At 49.1% G+C, this 20,432-nt stretch overlaps 1 protein-coding gene across 1 annotated transcript; it reads right to left on the bottom strand.

Annotated features, from left to right (window-relative positions):
- Window positions 1-1,520: 1,520 nt before the first annotated feature.
- On the bottom strand, window positions 1,521-13,400 carry NYAP1 (neuronal tyrosine phosphorylated phosphoinositide-3-kinase adaptor 1). Its single transcript, XM_066590113.1, has 7 exons — window positions 13,067-13,400; window positions 9,191-9,352; window positions 8,646-8,926; window positions 7,412-8,506; window positions 7,111-7,299; window positions 3,554-3,633; window positions 1,521-2,757 (listed from the first exon to the last, which is right to left on the bottom strand). The coding sequence occupies exons 2-7, from the start codon at window positions 9,310-9,312 to the stop codon at window positions 2,506-2,508; spliced, it is 2,019 nt and encodes a 672-aa protein (XP_066446210.1). The 5' UTR covers window positions 9,313-9,352; window positions 13,067-13,400; the 3' UTR covers window positions 1,521-2,505.
- Between the last annotated feature and the right edge of the window lie 7,032 nt (window positions 13,401-20,432).

A 20,432-nucleotide genomic window follows, 5' to 3' on the forward strand; every position in this document is an offset into this window, starting at 1 on the left:
CGCAGGAAGGAGGCGGATCAATATGGAGGGAACTCCGAGGGGCGGGAAGGAGGGGAACAGTTTGGAAAATCCAGCCGCAGCGCCGCCGGATACAATAGGGGGGCGCTGTGGCCGTATACAATAGAGGGGGCGCTGCGGCCGGATACAATAGGGGGGGGGGGGGCGCTGCGGCCGGATACAATAGAGGGGGCGCTGCAGCCGGATACAATAGAGGGGGCGCTGCGGCTGGATACAATAGAGGGGGATACAATAGAGGGGGCGCTGCGGCCGGATACAATAGGGGGGGCGCTGCGGCCGGATACAATAGGGGGGGGGGGGCGCTGCAGCCGGATACAATAGAGGGGGCGCTGCGGCCGGATACAATAATGCACTTGGTTTCAGGTGTAAAATGATACGTCAAAAAAGAAAACCTAAAAATAATGTAAAAAACCAAAAGCAGGCGGTGAAGTGTTAGACAGATGACACCGAGGCTACAATCAGTACGATCTCTGCGGCTCGCCGAGTCCTCCTATGTACAAAAAGCTTTATATACACCAATAAATATGTGAAATTCCTTCATTATTACAGTCCACAAAACGAGCCCACAAGGCGGCGCCGGCGGCGGACCCCGGGATTGTCGGCGGACCCCGGGGATTGTCGGCGGACCCCGGGATTGTCGGCGGACCCCGGGGATTGTCGGCGGACCCCGGGGATTGTCGGCGGACCCCAGGATTGTCGGCGGACCCCGGGATTCATCTGTTTTGGGGTTTTACGTTTTTTGTAATTAGTCAGCTGCTTAGTAATTACCGAGAAGAGATTGAAGCGGAGGGGTAATTCCTCATATTCCGGCCCCATATCCGGAGCCCCCCAACCTGCGCTCATCCAGTTTGTTAAAGGGGTCAACTGCTCCAATAGGGCTGCCTGCAGTAAATGAACTGAAGCAAACTTACTTCCCCGCAACTGCCGGGATCCAGCGCTGCCACCCGCTGCAGTCCCAGTGTTTGTTGTGAGTGATGATGTCACAGGAAATCAGGTGACCGCTGCAGAATCATAGAATGGTGGAGTTGGAAGGGACCTCCAGGGTCATCGGGTCCTCCAGGGTCATCGGGTCCTCCAGGTTCATCAGGTCCACATCATTGTGCTCAGGATACAAGTGCCGATGGCAGGAGAATGAGTGATGGCATTGCAGCCTCTCATTGGACGCAGCGGTCACCTGATTTCTTGTGACATCATCTATGACAACAAACACCGGGAGCACAGCGGGGCTGCAGCGTTTGATTCCGGTGGCCATGAAGAGGTAAGTATACTTTAGTTTATTATTTTAATGCAGGAAGCCCTTTGGGGGTGGGGTTATCCGGTAAGCAGACCACCCCTTTAAGACACCCATACACATTAGATTCCTTTGGGGAGATTCCACTATTTTCATGGGGGGGGGGGGGGATCATTGCTGATTTACATCGAGCTTCTAGAGGTCTTTGGAGTTTGGTGACATCATGTGACACCTCAGCACCAATGTACCATTACGACCATCGCACCACCACAAGCCCAAGATGTCGTATCCAGTATGACAAGGAAGCCCTGGATGTGGGAGGACGAGGGGCGAAGGTGAATCTTGTACCTGTTATTGGGGCAAAGCCATATTTTTGGTGGTTCCCTGTTGGTGGAGCCTTGGAGGGGCATTAGCCAAGTTGGCCCTCACTAGCCTTATTGTGATAAATGGAGCCAGGCTTATCCCGCCCCCACAGGGACCGCCGCAGACGTTTTGACCTCCAATGATCTAATGTGTATGTCAGGCTGGAGGCACGGTCACCCATGCTTCACTGCTGGAATGAACTGGTCGTTAATGGCGTCAACTGAATCTCATAGCGACCATCAATGAAGCCGAAGCACCAAGTTCAAAGAAGCCTTAAAGGGGTGATGCCACCTGAAGTATGCCCTCCCTGTGGTGTCACCTGCCCATTGGGATCATGAGATCCGCCATCTCGGCTCGTCTGTTTATTGGTGACTGAGGGCGGTACAGCATTAGTACTGCCATTACTGGTGGCTCCTATAGGTTAGAGGGCCCCGTGGCCCTGCAGCCTGTAGGACAGCAGCTGACTAGTTGCATGGATTTGCCGATTCTTATTTCGGGTGATTTGCCCGCTGTCGCCTGCGGGTCGTGTGATTGGCGCCGCTCCCTGTGCGTGGTTCTGTCTGGTTAGCCCTTGACCTCGCTGGCGGATGCCACTACTGCCTGGAGTGACCCAACGCTCGGGGGGCTCCTTCTCACAGGTGGAACCTCAAGTACAACCCAACAGCCATTGCTACGGCCACGAAGCGAGAGGACCCCAGCTCTGGACTATCACCCTCATCATCTTTGCCCCCAGCTCCTCCAGTGTAAAACATTTCTCTGCTCTTTGCTGCAGATGATTGCCGTTTCCATATCTGCAGATTTTCCCCTTTTGCCCCCACAGACTTCCTCTCGTGCCCACCTCCACCGCAGGGTTTCGGCCAGCGTCCCTGGGTACAGAAAGGGGGTGAGGATTCTCAGATGGCAGTGTCCCACAACACAGCCTGTTGCCGATGGCAAGGTGGAGTCCCCCCCTTCCGAACTTCGGACCCTCGCCTCCAGCTGGGCAGAATGGGCAGGCTTTCCTGCTTGCAGAGCCCCCTTTCTGCCCTTGGCTGCCGCGACTTGATCTCGTGGCACAGAAATCTCTTCCTCTCAATCACCTCCTGTAATTTCCCGTCACGTTCCCGGCCACCAGAGGGCACTGTTGGGGTTGGGGACAAAACAGCCTGGCAGAAGGAGAGAGAGAAAATCAGGAGTTGGAAGTTCAGGAACAATGGGTAATGAGCTGATATGCATGCGGGAGGAGTAATAGTCTGCAGGGTGGTCAGTTGCTACGCATGCAGGAAAAATACTCTGCAGGATGGTCAGTAGACATGGATGCAGGATTAATGCTCTGCAGACCAGTAACAGACAAGCATGCAGTAATGTCCTGCGGGGATGAGAACAGGAAAGGTGTAACGGCCTGCAGAGAGCTGAGATAATCTGCATGCAGAAGTAATGCTCTTAGGAATGGAGAGATGCTCTGCAGGAAGAAGTAAGAACCCGTGTGGAGTTCAGATTATGGGCATGCAAAAATGATGCTCTACAGAGAGGCGAGATCATCTGCACACATGGGGAATGGAGAAAACCAGCAAGTAAGAGTAAGGCTCTGCAGACATGGAGGATGAGTTTTGCTCTGGAGGAAGTAAGATGATCTTAAAGGAAATGAGGTCAGAAAACGGTATAAAATAATCGGCATGGAGGCGAATAGCTCTGCGGAGATGATCACAATGCAGCAGTAATGCTCTGCAGAGATGGGTGAACTCCATTTGGGAATAATGCTCTGCAGAGAGAGAGAATGATAAAATGATGTCATGAGTTTTGCACAATGGAGAGCTGGGCACATCTGCATGTAGTAGCAATGCTCTGCACAGAGGTGCATGATCTGCATGCAAGAGTAATGCTCTGCAGCGTAGTCAGCTGATGTGCACAATACATTAATGCTTTGCAGGCTTCAGTGTCTGGGCACAAGATGCACAGTACCTGATTCTGCCTGTGGGCGGATGTCTGGCGCACCCCAGAGGTGGAGGCTGAGCGGCCCAGGCGATAGCCACCTCCGAAATCTGCAGGAAGGAGACAGGAAAATGCAGTCATCAGCCATGCACTTGCATCTATCACCACCAGGAGGCAGCAGAGTCCAGACACCAAGAGGAGCCAGGCTGGCCTGCCATGATTTGGCATCAGTTATACTTGTTGTCATGAGGTATTATAGTACCAACTATACTAATGTACGAGCCCGAGTCCAAAAATCCGGGTAAAATGTAAGAACGCGATGCTCTGCAGATCCGGCATCGAGCTACTCTGGCATTATTGCACTTGGCACCAGGTATAACTGTATACTTGTCAGGTGAGTCCTGTCTAGCATGGCGCCCGCTATAGTGCTGTCCGTGGACTTGGTACCAGGTATAACTGTGTACTCATGGCACCCGCTATAGTGCTGCTCGTGGACTTGGCTCCAGGTATAACTGTGTATGCATGGCACCCGCTATAGTGCTGCCGGTGGACTTGGCACCAGGTATAACTGTGTACTCATGGCGCCCGCTATAGTGCTGCCCGTGGACTTCGCTCCAGGTATAACTGTGTACTCATGGCGCCCGCTATAGTGCTGCCCATGGACTTGGCACAAGGTATCACTGTGTACTCATGGCGCCCGCTATAGTGCTGCTTGTGGACTTGACACCAGGTATAACTAGGTACTCATGGCGCCCGCTATAGTGCTGCCCGTGGACTTGGCACCAGGTATAACTGTGTACTTATGGCGCCTGCTATAGTGCTGCCCATGGACTTGGCACCAGGTATAACTGTGTACTCATGGTGCCCACTATAGTGCTACCCGTGGACTTGGCACCAGGTATCACTGTGTACTCATGGCGCCTGCTATAGTGCTGTCTGTGGACTTGGCACGAGGTATAACTGTGTACTCATGGTGCCTGCTATAGTGCTGCCCGTGGACTTGGTACAAGGTATAACTGTGTACTCATGGTGCCCGCTATAGTGCTGCCCGTGGACTTGGCACCAGGTATAGCTGTGTACGCATGGCGCCCGCCATAGTGCTGCCCGTGGACTTGGCACCAGGTATAGCTGTGTACGCATGGCGCCAGCTATAGTGCTGCCCATGCACTTGGCACCAGGTATAACTGTGTACTCATGGTGCCCACTATAGTGCTGTCCGTGGACTTGGCACCAGGTATCACTGTGTACTCATGGCGCCTGCTATAGTGCTGTCTGTGGACTTGGCACGAGGTATAACTGTGTACTCATGGTGCCCGCTATAGTGCTGCCCGTGGACTTGGTACAAGGTATAACTGTGTACTCATGGTGCCCGCTATAGTGCTGCCCGTGGACTTGGCACCAGGTATAGCTGTGTACGCATGGCGCCAGCTATAGTGCTGCCCGTGGACTTGGCACCAGGTATAGCTGTGTACGCATGGCGCCAGCTATAGTGCTGCCCATGCACTTGGCACCAGGTATAACTGTGTACTCATGGCGCCCGCTATAGTGCTGCCCGTGGACTTGGAACTCGGTATAACTGTGTACTCATGGCGCCCGCTATAGTGCTGCCCGTGGACTTGGCACCAGGTATAACTGTGTACTCATGGCGCCCGCTATAGTGCTGCCCGTGGACTTGGCACCAGGTATAACTGTGTACTCATGGCGCCCGCTATAGTGCTGCCCGTGGACTTGGCTCCAGGTATAACTGTGTAGTCATGGTGCCCGCTATAGTGCTGCTCGTGGACTTGGCACTAGGTAAAACTGTGTACTCATGGTGCCCGCTATAGTGCTGCCCGTGGACTTGGTACAAGGTATAACTGTGTACTCATGGCGCCCGCTATAGTGCTGCCCGTGGACTTGGCACCAGGTATAGCTGTGTACGCATGGCGCCAGCTATAGTGCTGCCCATGCACTTGGCACCAGGTATAACTGTGTACTCATGGCGCCCACTATAGTGCTGCCCGTGGACTTGGAACTCGGTATAACTGTGTACTCATGGCGCCCGCTATAGTGCTGCCCGTGGACTTGGCACCAGGTATAACTGTGTACTCGGCGCTTGCTACAGTGCTGCCTGTGGACTTAGCACCAGGTATAACTGTGTACTTATGGCACCCGCTATAGTGCTGCCCGTGGACTTGGCTCCTGGTATATCTGTGTACTCATGGCGCCCGCTATAGTGCTGCCCGTGGACTTGGCTCCAGGTATAACTGTGTACTCATGGTGCCCGCTATAGTGCTGCCTGTGGACTTGGCACCAGGTATAACTGTGTACTCATGGCACCCGCAATAGTGCTGCCCCTGGACTTGGCACAAGGTATAACTGTGTACTCATGGCACCCGCTATAGTGCTGCCCGTGGACTTGGCTCCAGGTATAACTGTGTACTCATGGTGCCCGCTATAGTGCTGCCTGTGGACTTGGCACCAGGTATAACTGTGTACTCATGGCACCCGCAATACTGCTGCCCCTGGACTTGGCACAAGGTATGACTGTGTACTCATGGCGCCCGCTATAGTCCTGCCCATGGATTGGCGTGACAGTCTGCCTCCTTCACTACGCATATAGAACTATTTTAACAAAAAAACTATAGTATATAGTTTGATAAACATCAATATAACCGATGTCAAATACTTCACTGGCAAACTTGAGCTGGTGCAGAGGCGCCCCGGGCTACTGGTCGGCACGGCCTTCAGGCTCCGCTGAAGTGTGTGGAATTTAAAAAATCAAAACAATCCGACTCACCTGCTGCGTTGCACCCCGGCGGCCGTCCGCCTCTGTGTGATCATGTGATTGTCACATGGCAGCGTTGGACGGCGCGCTGGAGGAGAGCGACACAGGAGGAGGTGTAACTACATACAATGGGACATTGGCGCATGATTTCTGAAAGGGGGCATCACGTCTGAAAATGGGGCATTACTTCTAAATGGGGGCAAACAGAGACATTATTTCTGGAAGGGGGCATTATTAATGAATGGGGACAAAATGGGCAATATTACTGAATGGAGGCAGAAGTGGGTATTATTACTGAGTGGGGATATAAAGAAGGCATTATTGTTAAGCGGGGGCACTTTTACTGTGTAAGGGTGATTATAAGTAGCGCTTACCGTGTGGGATCTGCAGGGGACACAAAATGGGGATAGGATACCACAGGTGTCATTATTACTACCTTGGGTACTATGGAAGGGGAGATTGTGTAAAGGTGTAGATAACGCAGGGAGGACAGCGGAAAAGCGAAGAGACAAAGAATTCCACAGAGACAAGTTGTGCCCAGGAGAAGTCACCATGGGGGTCTGGGCCAGATACAGAAGAAAAGGGAAAGTGAATGACTCTAATCAGAGGTGACATCACCTGTGATCACTGGTACTGTAACCATTTATATGGTCTGCTAAGCACCTGTGTAGAGCTGATATGTGCCTTTATATGGTCATTGGGGCAGATTTACTGCCCCATGGGTCATGACACACTGTAAAGGGGCCCACTGAGACTCTGTTGCTCAAGGCCTGCATAAACCTGAACTTGACTCTAGTCTCTACAGAGTTTGGGCATGTACCTGTACTCCTATGGCATGCTGGAAAGGTTTGACATGGCACTGGAAGACCGGTACGTGCCACTCCACGGGCAAGTGCACTGTCCAAGCTTTGTTGGCTCCGAACAGGGATCCCAGACACAGCTGTTCCATGACTGGTCTTCTCCGGTCTTCCTGGATTCCCATTCCAAACACGGGGCACATCGGTCAATGCTGGGATGAGACAGAAAATTATGCTTACACTAGGTGTCAATATGGTGGTAATGCCAAGTTTGTCTCGGCACAGACAATAGACAGCAGGACTAGGCCATGATGGTTGACTTACGTTCCCCAAGTTGGCTCCTTCGCCCACATGACATCCTTCTCTGTATTTCCCATACAGACCCCGGCCTCTCCTCCTCTGCTGCACCTGCTGCACTGCTTACACGAGTTTCGGAAGCCTGAACGACTGGTGTTCTTGAGCCCTTTATGCTGGTCTCGTATGCTGGTGGTCTCTTGCCTGTAGGGTAGGTCCAGACGGCAGGAGAAGCCTGCTCCCCTTGGACCTGATGGAGGTGTGCTGAAGGAGGTCGACTTGGGAGTTGTGTGCCCGCCACACGGGATGCTGGGCAGATAAGTCCAGCCAAGACTGAGATCTCTCTCTCTGTTTTTTCCTCAACCTGTGAGGCTGGTAAGAGAGAATGTGTCACCTTGACAGAAGAATACACCATGGTATAAGAAAGGGCTTTGTCCCGATTATGTCCATGGGGAATGGGTAGCATTGATGCCCCTTTTTCCTGTGAGCATGTTGACCCTCTTGGGGTTTCAGACTCCGGTCTGCGTTGGGTGGAAGCCTGTGGGGGCAATGGTGTTGAGTGACTACGGGCACGACCAGACGGAGGAAGGTGAACAGATGATGAGGAAGCTGCACTTGGCATTTCCTTGTGAGGGACTGGCAGCTTAGATGATGAGGCCATTTGTGAAGGCTTTGTAACTTTTTGGCCCTTTCCAGATGGTGCCCCAAGAAGAGGAGGTCGATGTTGTAGGAGGTTAGGAAAAGGTGGAGGGATGTCAACCTCCGGAGTTCTAGGTGGTGGAAGTCGCCGGCGCTGAGGATGTCGCAGATGGGATGGATGCTCTTCATGAAGAGGATATTTCATTTCCTCATAAATTGCCTCTTCTTCACCATCTGATTCCTCCTCTGGAGGTGCTGGGGTGGGTGGAGGAGGAGGCCTTCGGGACGCGTTGCCTACCATTTCAATGTACACAGGTTCTTCCAGGGAAGGTGAAGAGGCACGGGTACTGGAAGTGAGAATGGCAGATGTTGAGGCAGGTCGGTTCGCATAGGCCTCATCAAAAGAGGCAGAGAGATGCGTATGGGGGCTGCGTTGTGGCTTCTGTGGGGGCATCCGGCGAGTGTCAGAGGCACTTTTTAGGGACCCTGTAAGACAAATATAAGACTCAAGTCTTTAAGTTGAATGACCGTTGTGGTGCCCAGACAAGATATGCCACACTGTGACTCTATGTAGAACAAGACCACTAATTGGCACCTCATGGTGCGCTTCATCATTTGTTCTTACCTTCTTTCCTAATCCTACGTTCCTCTGCTGTCCTTCCCTCTCCACCAAGGCTGAGTTTTGTGCTCGGGTTTCTCTTAGGTTTGGCAGGGGGTCTCCTCCCTGGAGGACCTCCTTCATTTCCACTATCCTCTGGTGCACTGCCCACTGAGTGACAGGAAAGAGATCGGGGGGCCATGGCACTGGCACATGGGAGAGGCGCCCGCTCCTGAGAGGCTGGCATCGTCATAAAACCCATACGGAAATGGCGACGAAATGAAGCCATGTCCCGAACCTTTCCCGAGCTACAAAACAAACACACATAAAATAATGCAAATACAGCCATATGAAGTTCGATGAGACGAGATAGCAGCCCGGTGGGCTTGTTTGATGTTTGCCGGACTGTGGTTGTCGAATTCAGGTGGCAAATCTATAACCATGCATTAAAGCATGAGGGATATCTGAAGGAATCCAACATGTCTGACCTTTCGTCTACTGAAGATCTGTCCAGTCTAAGGCTCGTGGTGACGTAAGTCCCCACACCCACACCCTCCACACTATGTATTTACCTTTTCTTAGGCTCCTCCTCCTTCTGTCTCCACTCCACCCGACTCTTCCTGTACAGCAGATTCATGGCTCCAGCCTTTTCGATCCCAAGAAATGTCACAGTGTCAGAGGAGCTGGGGGTCATCTTCTGGAGACTGACCTTTAGACCCCACTGAGGGTGGAGACTATGTGAAACAATGAAGAAGTCACTATAAGAACAGCATGATGAAAGAAGAGAGAAGTTCAATTCTTTTTAATAAAAAAAAGCTAGGACCAAAGGCCCATTTACACGCCACGATTATCGCTCAAAATCCGTTCAAATGATGGCATATGAGCGATAATTGTTTAGTGTAAATGCTACAATTGTTCACTCTTCAGCTGAACCATGATTTTAAGGTGAGCTTAAAATCCATTGTTCAGCTTAAGAGAGATAACACAGACTGCATGCTGTGTTCTGCACGGGAGTCAGAGATTACATTTTATTCAGCCGACAGTCCATGCGAGAAAAATGGAGCTGTGTGCAGAGCTCAGACCACATGCCTTGCTCTGCAAACAGCTTCTGGAGTCCCTTTTACATGCAAATGAAGCTAATAAAGTGTTAATGGACATTAGTGTCCATTAACACTTTATGCAAAATAATCACTAAAACTGTCAATCTTTCAATCGTTTGAAAGATTGTCTGTGCGTGTAAATGGGCCTCAAGTCACAGGGAGTGTGTAATGACCTGGTTGTGGACCTTTTTGGGCTTATTTGGGATTTTAACCTGGGACATTTCACATCTAAACTTAGGTCAGCATGCTGTCTACAAATCAAAGATGTCTAAAACTTCTAGGAAAGGGGCATTTGATGTTGATGCAGCTGATCCTAAATGCCATGGACTGCTTCTATGGCCGGGACATCAACACGTGAAAACGTACGCTATGTTGACAAAAGTATTGGCCCTCCACCAAACCTGTTCTGTCAGGTGATGTGTGAGCATTAGGTATAATGTACAGGAGAACACAGGTGTAGAGCTGACAACGGGGTCTGGTGGGGGGATGTAACCAGGTGTAGAGCTGACAACGGGGTCTGGTGGGGGATGTCACCAGGTGTAGAGCTAACAATGGGGTCTGGTGGGGGGATGTCACCAGGTGTAGAGCTGACAAAGGGGTCTGGTGGTGGAATGTCACAAGGTGTAGAGCAGACAACAGGGTCTGGTGGTGGAATGCCACCAGGTGTAGAGCTGACAATGGGGTCTAGTGGGGGAGATGTTACAAGGTGTAGAGCCGACAGCGGGGTCTGGCGGTGGGATGTCACCAGGTGTAGAGCTAACAATGGGGTCTGGTGGTGGAATGTCACCAGGTGTAGAGCAGACAACGGGGTCTGGTGGTGGAATTTCACCAGGTGTAGAGCTGATAACGGAGTCTGGCAGTGGGATGTCACCAGGTGTAGAGCTGACAACGAGGTCTGGTGGTGGAATGTCACCAGGTGTAGAGCTAACAATGGGGTCTGGTGGGGGATGTAACCAGGTGTAGAGCTGACAACGGGGTCTGGTGGGGGATGTCACCAGGTGTAGAGCTAACAATGGGGTCTGGTGGGGGGATGTCACCAGGTGTAGAGCTGACAAAGGGGTCTGGTGGTGGAATGTCACAAGGTGTAGAGCAGACAACGGGGTCTGGTGGTGGAATGTCACCAAGTGTAGAGCTGATAACGGAGTCTGGCAGTGGGATGTGTCACCAGGTATAGAGCAGACAACCGGGTCTGGTGGTGGAATGTCACCAGGTGTAGAGCTGACAATGGGGTCTAGTGGGGGAGATGTTACAAGGTGTAGAGCCGACAACGGGGTCTGGCGGTGGGATGTCACCAGGTGTAGAGCTAACAATGGGGTCTGGTGGGGGATGTAACCAGGTGTAGAGCTGACAACCGGGTCTGGTGGGGGATGTCACCAGGTGTAGAGCTAACAAAGGGGTCTGGTGGGGGGATGTCACCAGGTGTAGAGCTGAGAAAGGGGTCTGGTGGTGGAATGTCACAAGGTGTAGAGCAGACAACGGGGTCTGGTGGTGGAATGTCACCAAGTGTAGAGCTGATAACGGAGTCTGGCAGTGGGATGTGTCACCAGGTATAGAGCAGACAACCGGGTCTGGTGGTGGAATGTCACCAGGTGTAGAGCTGACAATGGGGTCTAGTGGGGGAGATGTTACAAGGTGTAGAGCCGACAACGAGGTCTGGTGGTGGAATGTCACCAGGTGTAGAGCTGACAATGGGGTCTAGTGGGGGAGATGTTACAAGGTGTAGAGCCGACAACGGGGTCTGGCGGTGGGATGTCACAAGGTGTAGAGCTAACAATGGGGTCTGGTGGTGGAATGTCACCAGGTGTAGAGCAGACAACGGGGTCTGGTGGTGGAATGTCACCAGGTGTAGAGCTGATAACGGAGTCTGGCAGTGGGATGTCACCAGGTGTAGAGCTGACAACGGGGTCTGGTGGTGGGATGTCACCAGGTGTAGAGCTAACAATGGGGTCTGGTGGGGGGATGTCACCAGGTGTAGAGCTGACAAAGGAGTCTGGTGGTGAGATGTCACCAGGTGTAGAGCTGACAACGGGGTCTGGTAGGGGGATGCCACCCGGTGTAGAGCTGACAATGGGGTCTGGTGGTGAGATGTCACCAGGTGTAGAGATGACAACGGGGTCTGGTAGGGGGATGCCACCCGGTGTAGAGCTGACAATGGGGTCTGGTGGTGAGATGTCACCAGGTGTAGAGCTGACAACGCGGTCTGGTGGTGGAATGTCACCAGGTGTAGAGCTAATAACGGAGTCTGGCAGTGGGATGTCACCAGGTGTAGAGCTGACAACGGGGTCTGGTGGTGGAATGTCACCAGGTGTAGAGTTGATAATGGGGTCTAGTGGGGGAGATGTTACAAGGTGTAGAGCCGACAACGGGGTCTGGCAGTGGGATGTCACCAGGTGTAGAGCTGACAACAGGGTCTGGTGGTGGGATGTCACCAGCCAATTAGTACGGGGCATGTTATTGGGAGATGGAAGCCATCCGGTGTGTGCGGTGCAGCACACGTTTAGGGAGACCTCGTAAACTGAGAGAATGTGCACAATGAAGCCTTGTAGGAGCTGTAAAGACATCACACACATCGTCTGCCCTCGCTCAGGGGGTCTCACAGGCCATTGGAACATCCATTAGCACCAGAACCCTCTGTAGCTTACTGTATGTAAAGGGTTACCATGGCTCAGCGGCTGCACACAACATCACAGCGGTGCCTGCAATGGGGCTCGGAGCGACGGACTGTAAGTGAGTGGAAGCAAATGTTGTGGATGAATCACAGTCCACTTTCTTCCAGTCGGATGGCGGCACTTGGGTGTGGTGGTTGGCTGGAGAGCGGTTTCTATGTGACTGCATCGCTCCAACTGTGAAGGAGAATCTTCTGTTGGGCCATTGGTTTAGTAAAAGTCCACCCTCAATGCACCCTCTGGGTACAGAGACATTTCAGACAGTGTGGTATTACCTACCTTGTGGCAATACTTTGGCACAGCTTTGTGTCTCTGCCAACATGACCGAGCACCATGTCCTACAGCATGCAGTGTTGAGGCTTGGTTTGAGAAGCAAATCGTCTGTACACTTAATTGGCCAGCCCAAAGTCTTGATTTCATCCAATTTTGGGATGAACTAGAACCCCATATCTGTGCATGCCCAACACACCCATCACTATCTAAAGCTTGAGGAATGGAGGCACATCCCTCTACACGTCTAAGGGAATTTGGTGGAAAGCATGCTAAGCAGGGCGGCCCATCACTGTATTGAGAAATGTGAATAAAATCAAATTTCATTACTTTCTGTGTCCCAGTATTTGTACCAACAAAGCGCACGATAGACCTGATCCCCTTAAATGACTGCATGCTTTCTATAGCCTACCTTAGGGTGTCTCACTTCGGGAAGTTCATCCCACAGCCATGTCTCCCGATCTTGCATGTGGGTCAAGTTGAATAAACTGACCTCACGTTCTCTACAAGGACTGTCCAGAGATGTTCATGCAGGATCCGTTCTTGTCCCGAGCAGGAATCAATCCATAAAGTCAATTCTGAACACCTGTTTACAAACGTTTCAAAGCTCCGTCCTACATTTCATAGGTAGTGGGGGAAACTCCTTCCTCCTATGAAGATGTAGGTTTCACATGGATCCAGTATGAATGCAGACCATGGCCATACGAAGACGTTATTCGGCATGCATCTCCTGTGCCCAAACCTTTTCTCAAAGGACACAGAGAAAATATAATCTAAAGATATTGCACAACTGACCCTGGAGAATGGTCCATCGGCTACAGTCATCTACAAAATCTCCAGCATAATTCGACCACATCAAAGATCACGGGTTGGTGGGTTACCAGTGGTTGGACTGGTATATGCTAAAGCAGATCAGTATGTACAGGATAGAAATGCTACCAGGTCAGTGTACACATCTTATCTTTAGAATAAGAAAGGTCTCTTTCCTCACTCAAGTCAGTGGTGGATGAGGTCTTGGCCGACAGAGGTATGCTGATGTAAAGCCCATAGGTAGGTCAACAGAAACAAAGTGGACTGTGTGGTGCCTCTACTTTCTTGGTACAAACTTTGTCCATATAAGATGGGGTCATAAGACAGAGTGACTGGAAGACATCTTCAAGGACAGATCTCTAGAAGAAAACAAAGTAAGAGTAATGAGGCATCACCATCTTTCTGGCTATGGGTAATTACATTGGTGAAAGGTACTAAAGAAGTGGAGAGGTAAAAACAGAGGTGGGGTAGTGATAGAAAGCACAGCTAATAACATATAGTGGAGGAAGTAACGGAGAACATAGGTAGTAGCAGAGGCAAGAGGTAATAACAGAAATAAAAGACAGTAACAGAAATCAATTGTAGTAAGAGAAGACAAATAGTAACAAACGAGAGATCACATAACAGAGAAAAGGTAGTAACGGAGAGGAGAGGGATGTCAGGTTGTGCTGCTGGCACCTGTGGTTCTTTGAAGTTCCAGGAGCACTCCTTCACAGGTGTGGGATAATTAAGCTGGCTGAGTGTGAAGTTTCTCCAGCCAGCCAACCCCCCTGGTCTGCTGCACATGAATACCAGCTCCTCTGGTTAGAGGTTGACGGTCATTTTACTCATTCTATCATATTCCCACTCAGAGCTAGTGTTATGCATGCTAGTCTGTAGTGTCTCTCTCCTTCCCTGAGGACGGTCTGGACACCTGTTGTCCTCCTCTGCATCTTATGTGGACCCCCTTTCCCTTTCCATTTGACAGGTGCAGCCTCCAGATGTCTGATGTCATTTATGGTCACATGGGTGATTCTTGACACGGTTCCCTTTATGTCAGCACGGTGGCTGACTCTCTTTCCCCTTGGTGTGAGCACACTTGGACTAGATATTGTTTACTACCTTTATGCATGAGAGTTTTGAGTGGGGTTCCTGTTCTGTGTGGTTTGCATTACTTGGTCTGTTAGTGGGAACAGTGACATGTGCATTGGGTCTGTTCTGGTGGCCAGACATGTGAAGTATGATTCATCCTGTTCTGTGTATAGGTGTGAACAGTTTTGTGTTCTGTGGTTGGTGCATCTCTCCAGGTTCATAATCAGGCATAGCCAGGTCCGAGATGACGACGGTGGGGCCGTCCTTATTAGGGCACCTACCCTGCTCTTAGGCAGGGGTTTCCCCACTTTCCCCAATTAGTAAGGGACAGGTTCCCTTCTATCTGTGCCTGGAGTGGTATAATTTGTCATTGCAATCACTGTGAGTGTGTTTACGGGTTTACTAGGACACCGTCTTGCGTCCGTACTGAGGTGCGGTGCTTTAGTGCACCGTGCGGACATAAGAGGGGTTAGTAATCCTTTAACCCCTTGAGGACATGGCCTATTTTGGCTATAAGGACACAACAATTTTGGGGGGTTTTTCATTTCCACTTTTCAAAAGCCCAAACCTTTTTACTTTCCTGTCGCCCCGGCCGTCTGAGGGCTTGTTTTTTGCGTGGCGAACTGTAGTTTTTATCGGTGCCATTCTCGGGTCCGCAGACTATATTGTAAAGCTTTCATTAAATTTTTATGATCGTAGGGAGAGAAAACGCATCAATTCTGTCTTGTATTTTTGTGTTAATCACGCAACATAAATGACACAATACATTTTTTTGCAGGTCGGTACGATTACAACAATACCAAAATTATTACTATTTTTTTAGGTTTTTCCACTTTTCCACAATAAAACCCCTTTTTTTGGAAATTATTTGTTTTTCTAAATTGCTGCATTCAAAGTCCTATAACTTTTTTATTTCTCCATGGACGGCGCTCTGTGAGGGCTTGTATTTTGCCTGACGAGCTGTCGTATTTATGGGTACCATTTTGGGGTACATACGACTATTTTGATCACTTTAATTGCTTTTTTTAGGAGGCAAAATGAAAAACAGTAAGCATTTTGCCTCAGTTTTTTAGTCGTTTTTTTTTTTTAATGCTTTTTGCTGTGCAGAATAAAAAGTGTGCTCAATGTTTTAATAGCATTAATCATGCAGCATAAATTATGTGTTTTTTCTGCGGGTCGGTACAATCACAACTATACCAAAATTCTTCTAATTTTTTAAAAAGATTTTTCTACTTTTGCAGAATAAAAAACTTTTTTTGGAGATTATTATTTTTTCAGTTGCATTCAAAGTCCTATAACGGTTTAACCCTTCCATGGACGGAGCGGCTTGTGTTTTGAATGGTGAATTGTAGTTTTTATTGGTATTTTGGGGTACATGCAGTTTATTTGATTTTTTGGTCATTTTTATTGTGTTATTTGGGAGGCAAAACAAACAAATAAGCTTCCCCCCCCCCCCCCACTTTTTAGGTTGTTTTTTTTTTTAATGTTTTTTGCCACCCAGGTTAAATAATGTGTTGAATTTATCATACATTACGGATAGGATTATGCCAAATATGTGGGATTTTTAAAATGTTTTATATAATAATTAGATTTTTTTAAATACAAATAGGGGAAGTGTGCAAAAAAGTGGGTTTGTTTGTTTTATTCTACATGCTTTTTTTTAAAACATTTTTTTATGTCCCTGTGGGGGACTTGAACCACAACAGCTATGATCGCTATGACAATGCATTGCAGAACTTCTGTACTACAATGCCCTATTGCTTACAATAGCAAACATAGCATATGGCAGGCCGGGACAGCAGTATCCGGCATCCTGTTTCCGTGACAACCCATCGGCCCTCTGTGATTTCTGCTCCCTCTCTTAACCCATAGATTGCGGCATGTGGGGGGTTAACGGCAGAGACCGCTGTTCTTATCTATGCCTGCTGTTGCCAGCGGTAACAATAACTCCTGCTGCAGGGTGATGTGTGCTCACTCCATCCATAGGATGTACATTTATGTCCTGTAGTGTTAAGGGGTTAAAGAAGAAAGGCAGTAATAGTGAGGAAAGTAGTAAAACAGAGTAGAGGTAGTAATAGAGAGAACGTTCAGCAACTCGGAGGTATGAGAGGAAAGGTAACATAGCAGAGGGGTAGTAATAGAGGGGCGAGATATTGGAGGGCAGGGGAAGAAACAGAGAGGAGATGTAATAGAAGGGCGAGATATTGGAGGGCGGGGAAGAAACAGAGAGGAGATGTAATAGAAGGGCGAGATATTGGAGGGCGGGGAAGAAACAGAGAGGAGATGTAATAGAAGGGCGAGATATTGGAGGGCGGGGAAGAAACAGAGAGGAGATGTAAGATGTGTAGAGAGAAAAGCTGAGAGAGTAAAACAAAGGAGAAGTAATGGAGAGCAGCGGTTGTAAGACAAAGGAGAGGTAATAAGGAGAGCAGTAATAATACAGAGGAAGGGTAGTAACAGAGAGGGCAGGTAGTAACAAGGACAGGACATAACGGAGTGGCAGTAACAGAGAAGAGGTAATAAAGAGAAAAGGTAGAAATACAGGGGTACGATAGCAGCAATGAGGAAAGGTAGTAAAAGAAAGGGGAGATAGTATTAAAGAGGGATGGTAGCAAAAAAAGATGAAGGGTAGTATTAGAGATAAAGGGTAGTAACAGAGAGGAAAGGTACTATTAGAGAGGAGAGGTACTAACAGGGCAAACAGTAACAGGAGATGAAGTAAGAGAAGGGAGATATAGTAACAGAGCGGATGTAACACAGAGTAGAGGTCATAACAATAAGGAGAGGTAACAAATGAGAAAAAAGGTAGTAGTAGAGGGGAAAAGAAGGAACAGAGATTAGAGATAGTAATAAATAGGAGAGGTACTAAGGGAATCGGTAGTAATCCAAAAGAGTGGTCATACTATAGAGTAGGGGAAGTAACAAAGAGGAGAAGTACTATTGAGATGAGGTACTGGCACTAGGGTGAAGCCTCAGGTGTAACAGGCTCAGGTCTAGAGAGTAGTCAGATGGAAAGCCAGGAGTCAGCGAGAAAAGTCTCAGTATGCAGTACAATGGATGGATGGATAATGTAGTCAGTAGGGAAGCCAGAATTCGGTAACGTTTTTCAGGAGAGAAGCAGGTTTAGGGGATGACAATTGATCAAGACAATAGAGCACAACAATCACACAAGGAAGGAGGGATCAGGGGCAGGTTTATATAGCAAGCCTAATCAGGGACAGGGCAGAGCCAGAATGGAGACTGGATAGCGGGATCTGGGAACAAGGCTAAGTTATGCAGGGAAACTGTCTAAAGGCTGGATAGGCTGGAAAGATCAACAGGGCACTACCACCCAGACGACCATGTTGCCTTCGGAAGGTGGAAAATCCATAATGAAGTCCATGGACAAATGAGTCCAAGGTTTCATAGGGATTAGCAAAGGTAATAATTTTCCAGCCGGTGGGTAGTAAGGTGACTTGGTTCTGGCACACACCTCACAAGACGATACAAAACTGAACATATCCCGTCGTAACGACGGCCACCAAAACTTTCTCAAGAGTAGCTTATGGGTATTATTAATTCCCCGATGACCTGCCAATACAGAACTATGAACCTCGGACAGCATCTGTAACCTTAGATGAACTGGAACAAAAAGTTTTCCAGCAGGAAGCTTTGACAGAGCTAAATCCTGAGATTTACAGACTTGCTCCTCTAACTCCAATGACACTGCTGACCCCACCACCCCTTCAGACAGGATAGGGGCAGGAAGCTCAGTAGAAACTACTGGAAGAAAGCTTCTCGAAAGAGCATCGGCCTTCACGTTCTTCCAACCTGGACGATAAGTAACTAAAAAGTTGAAACGGAAAAAAAAAAACCGACCACCGTGTCTGTCTACGATTAAGTCTCTTAGCTGATTACTAGAAATGGCCGTTTAAGGCCGATGCTTGATCGAGCATCGGTCTTCTCGAGTAACCGATTACTCGACCAAGCACCATGCGGGGGGGGGGGGGGGGGGCGCGGCGGGGGTACCCGGGGGAGAGTGAGAGAGATCTCTCCCTCCCCCCGCATGGTGCTCGGTCGAGTAATCAGTTACTCGAGAAGACAAGGCTCGATCGAGCATCAGCCTTAAACGAGCGTGCTCGCTCACTTCTACTGATTACAGATATATAAGGTTTTTGTAATCCACAAAAACCGTCACTTTGTGTCGCGCCCCTTCTAGAAGATGAAGCCACTCCTCAAATGCCCATTTAATTGTTAATAGTTCCCTACCCCCGATATCATAATTTTGTTCCGAGGAAGAAAATTTAGAAGAAAAGAACTCACACAGGTGAAGATCTTGCAATGTCACAGTTCCCTGAGACAGAACCGGTCCAACCCCCACCTCTGAAGCATCGACTTCAACAACAAAAGGCCTAGAAGAATCTGGCTGCACCACAACTGGAGCCATAGCAAAACACTTCTTCAAGTTCTGAAACGACTGCAGTGCTCCCACAGACCATTCAGTCATGAAGCAGCCCTTCTTTATTATATCCGTAAGAGGTTTAACTACCACAGAAAAATCCCTAATGAATCGATGGTAATAGTTGGCGAATGCCAAGAACCTTTGTAGGGCTTTCACATTCTCTGGTAGGACCCAGTCATGAACTGCTCGAACTTTCTCAGGGTCCATCTTGAAACCCTCTCGGGTAATTATATGCCTCTAAAATGTGACCTCTTGCACAGCAAACACAAATTTCTCTCTCTTGGCGAATAAACAATTCTCGCACAAAACTTGGAGGACCTGGCGAACATGGGAAACGTGAGACTCAAAATCAGGGGGAAAAAACAAAATATCGTCCAGGTAAACCAACACAAATCTGCCCACAAACTCATAGAGAACCTCATGGGTGAAGGACAGAAACACAGCAGGGGCATTAGTGAGACCAAAAGGCATCACCAGACTCTCATAATGCCCCTCTTGGTTAGTAAACGCGGCTTTCCACTCGTCCCCCTCCTTAATCCGGATAAAGTTATATGCCCCACATAAGTCCAATTTAGAAAACCAGTTGGAGCCATTCAACTGCAAAAACAGATCCGTAATAAGGGGGAGAGGGTATGGATTGCGTTTCGTGATTTTGTTCAGTTCTCTAAAGTCAACACAAGGACGTAAACCGCCATCCTTTTTCTTCACAAAAAGAACCCAACTGCTAACGGGGAACTAAAGGCCATATACGATTCTTTCCCAAACTGTCCAGGATATAATGTTTAAGAGCCTGTCTCTCAGGGACACATATCATCGAGTCATAGAATGGTAGAGTTGGAAGGGACCTCCAGAATCATTGGGTCCAACCCCCTGCTCAGTGCAGGATCACTAAATCATCCCAGACATACATTTGTCCAGCTTCTGAAGACTTCCATTGAAGGAGAACTCCCCACCTCCCATGGCAACCTGTTCCACTCATTGATCCTCTCACTGTCTAATATCTACTCTGTCTCCTCCCTTTCAGTTTCATCCCATTGCTTCTAGTCTTTCCTTGTGCAGATAAGAATAGGGCTGATCCCTCTGCACTGTGACAGCCCTTCAGATATTTGTAGACAGCTATTAAGTCTCCTCTCAGCCTTCTCTTCTGCTAAACATTCCCAGATCCTTTAACCGTTCCTCATAGGACATGATTTGCAGACCGCTCACCATCTTGGTAACTCTTCTCTGAACTTGCTCCAGTTTGTCTATGTCTTGTATAAAGTGTGATGCCCAGAACTGGACCCAGTATTCCAGATGAGGTCTGACTAAGGAGGAGTAGAGGGGGATAATGACCTCACGTGATCTAGACTCTATGCTTCTCTTAATACATCCCAGAATTGTGTTTGCCTTTTTGGCTGCTGCATCACATTGTTGACTCATGTTCAGTCTATGATCTATTAGTATACCCAAGTCTTTT

Source organism: Eleutherodactylus coqui, chromosome 2 (genome assembly GCF_035609145.1).
Source record: "Eleutherodactylus coqui strain aEleCoq1 chromosome 2, aEleCoq1.hap1, whole genome shotgun sequence".
NCBI classification, from domain to species: domain Eukaryota; kingdom Metazoa; phylum Chordata; class Amphibia; order Anura; family Eleutherodactylidae; genus Eleutherodactylus; species Eleutherodactylus coqui.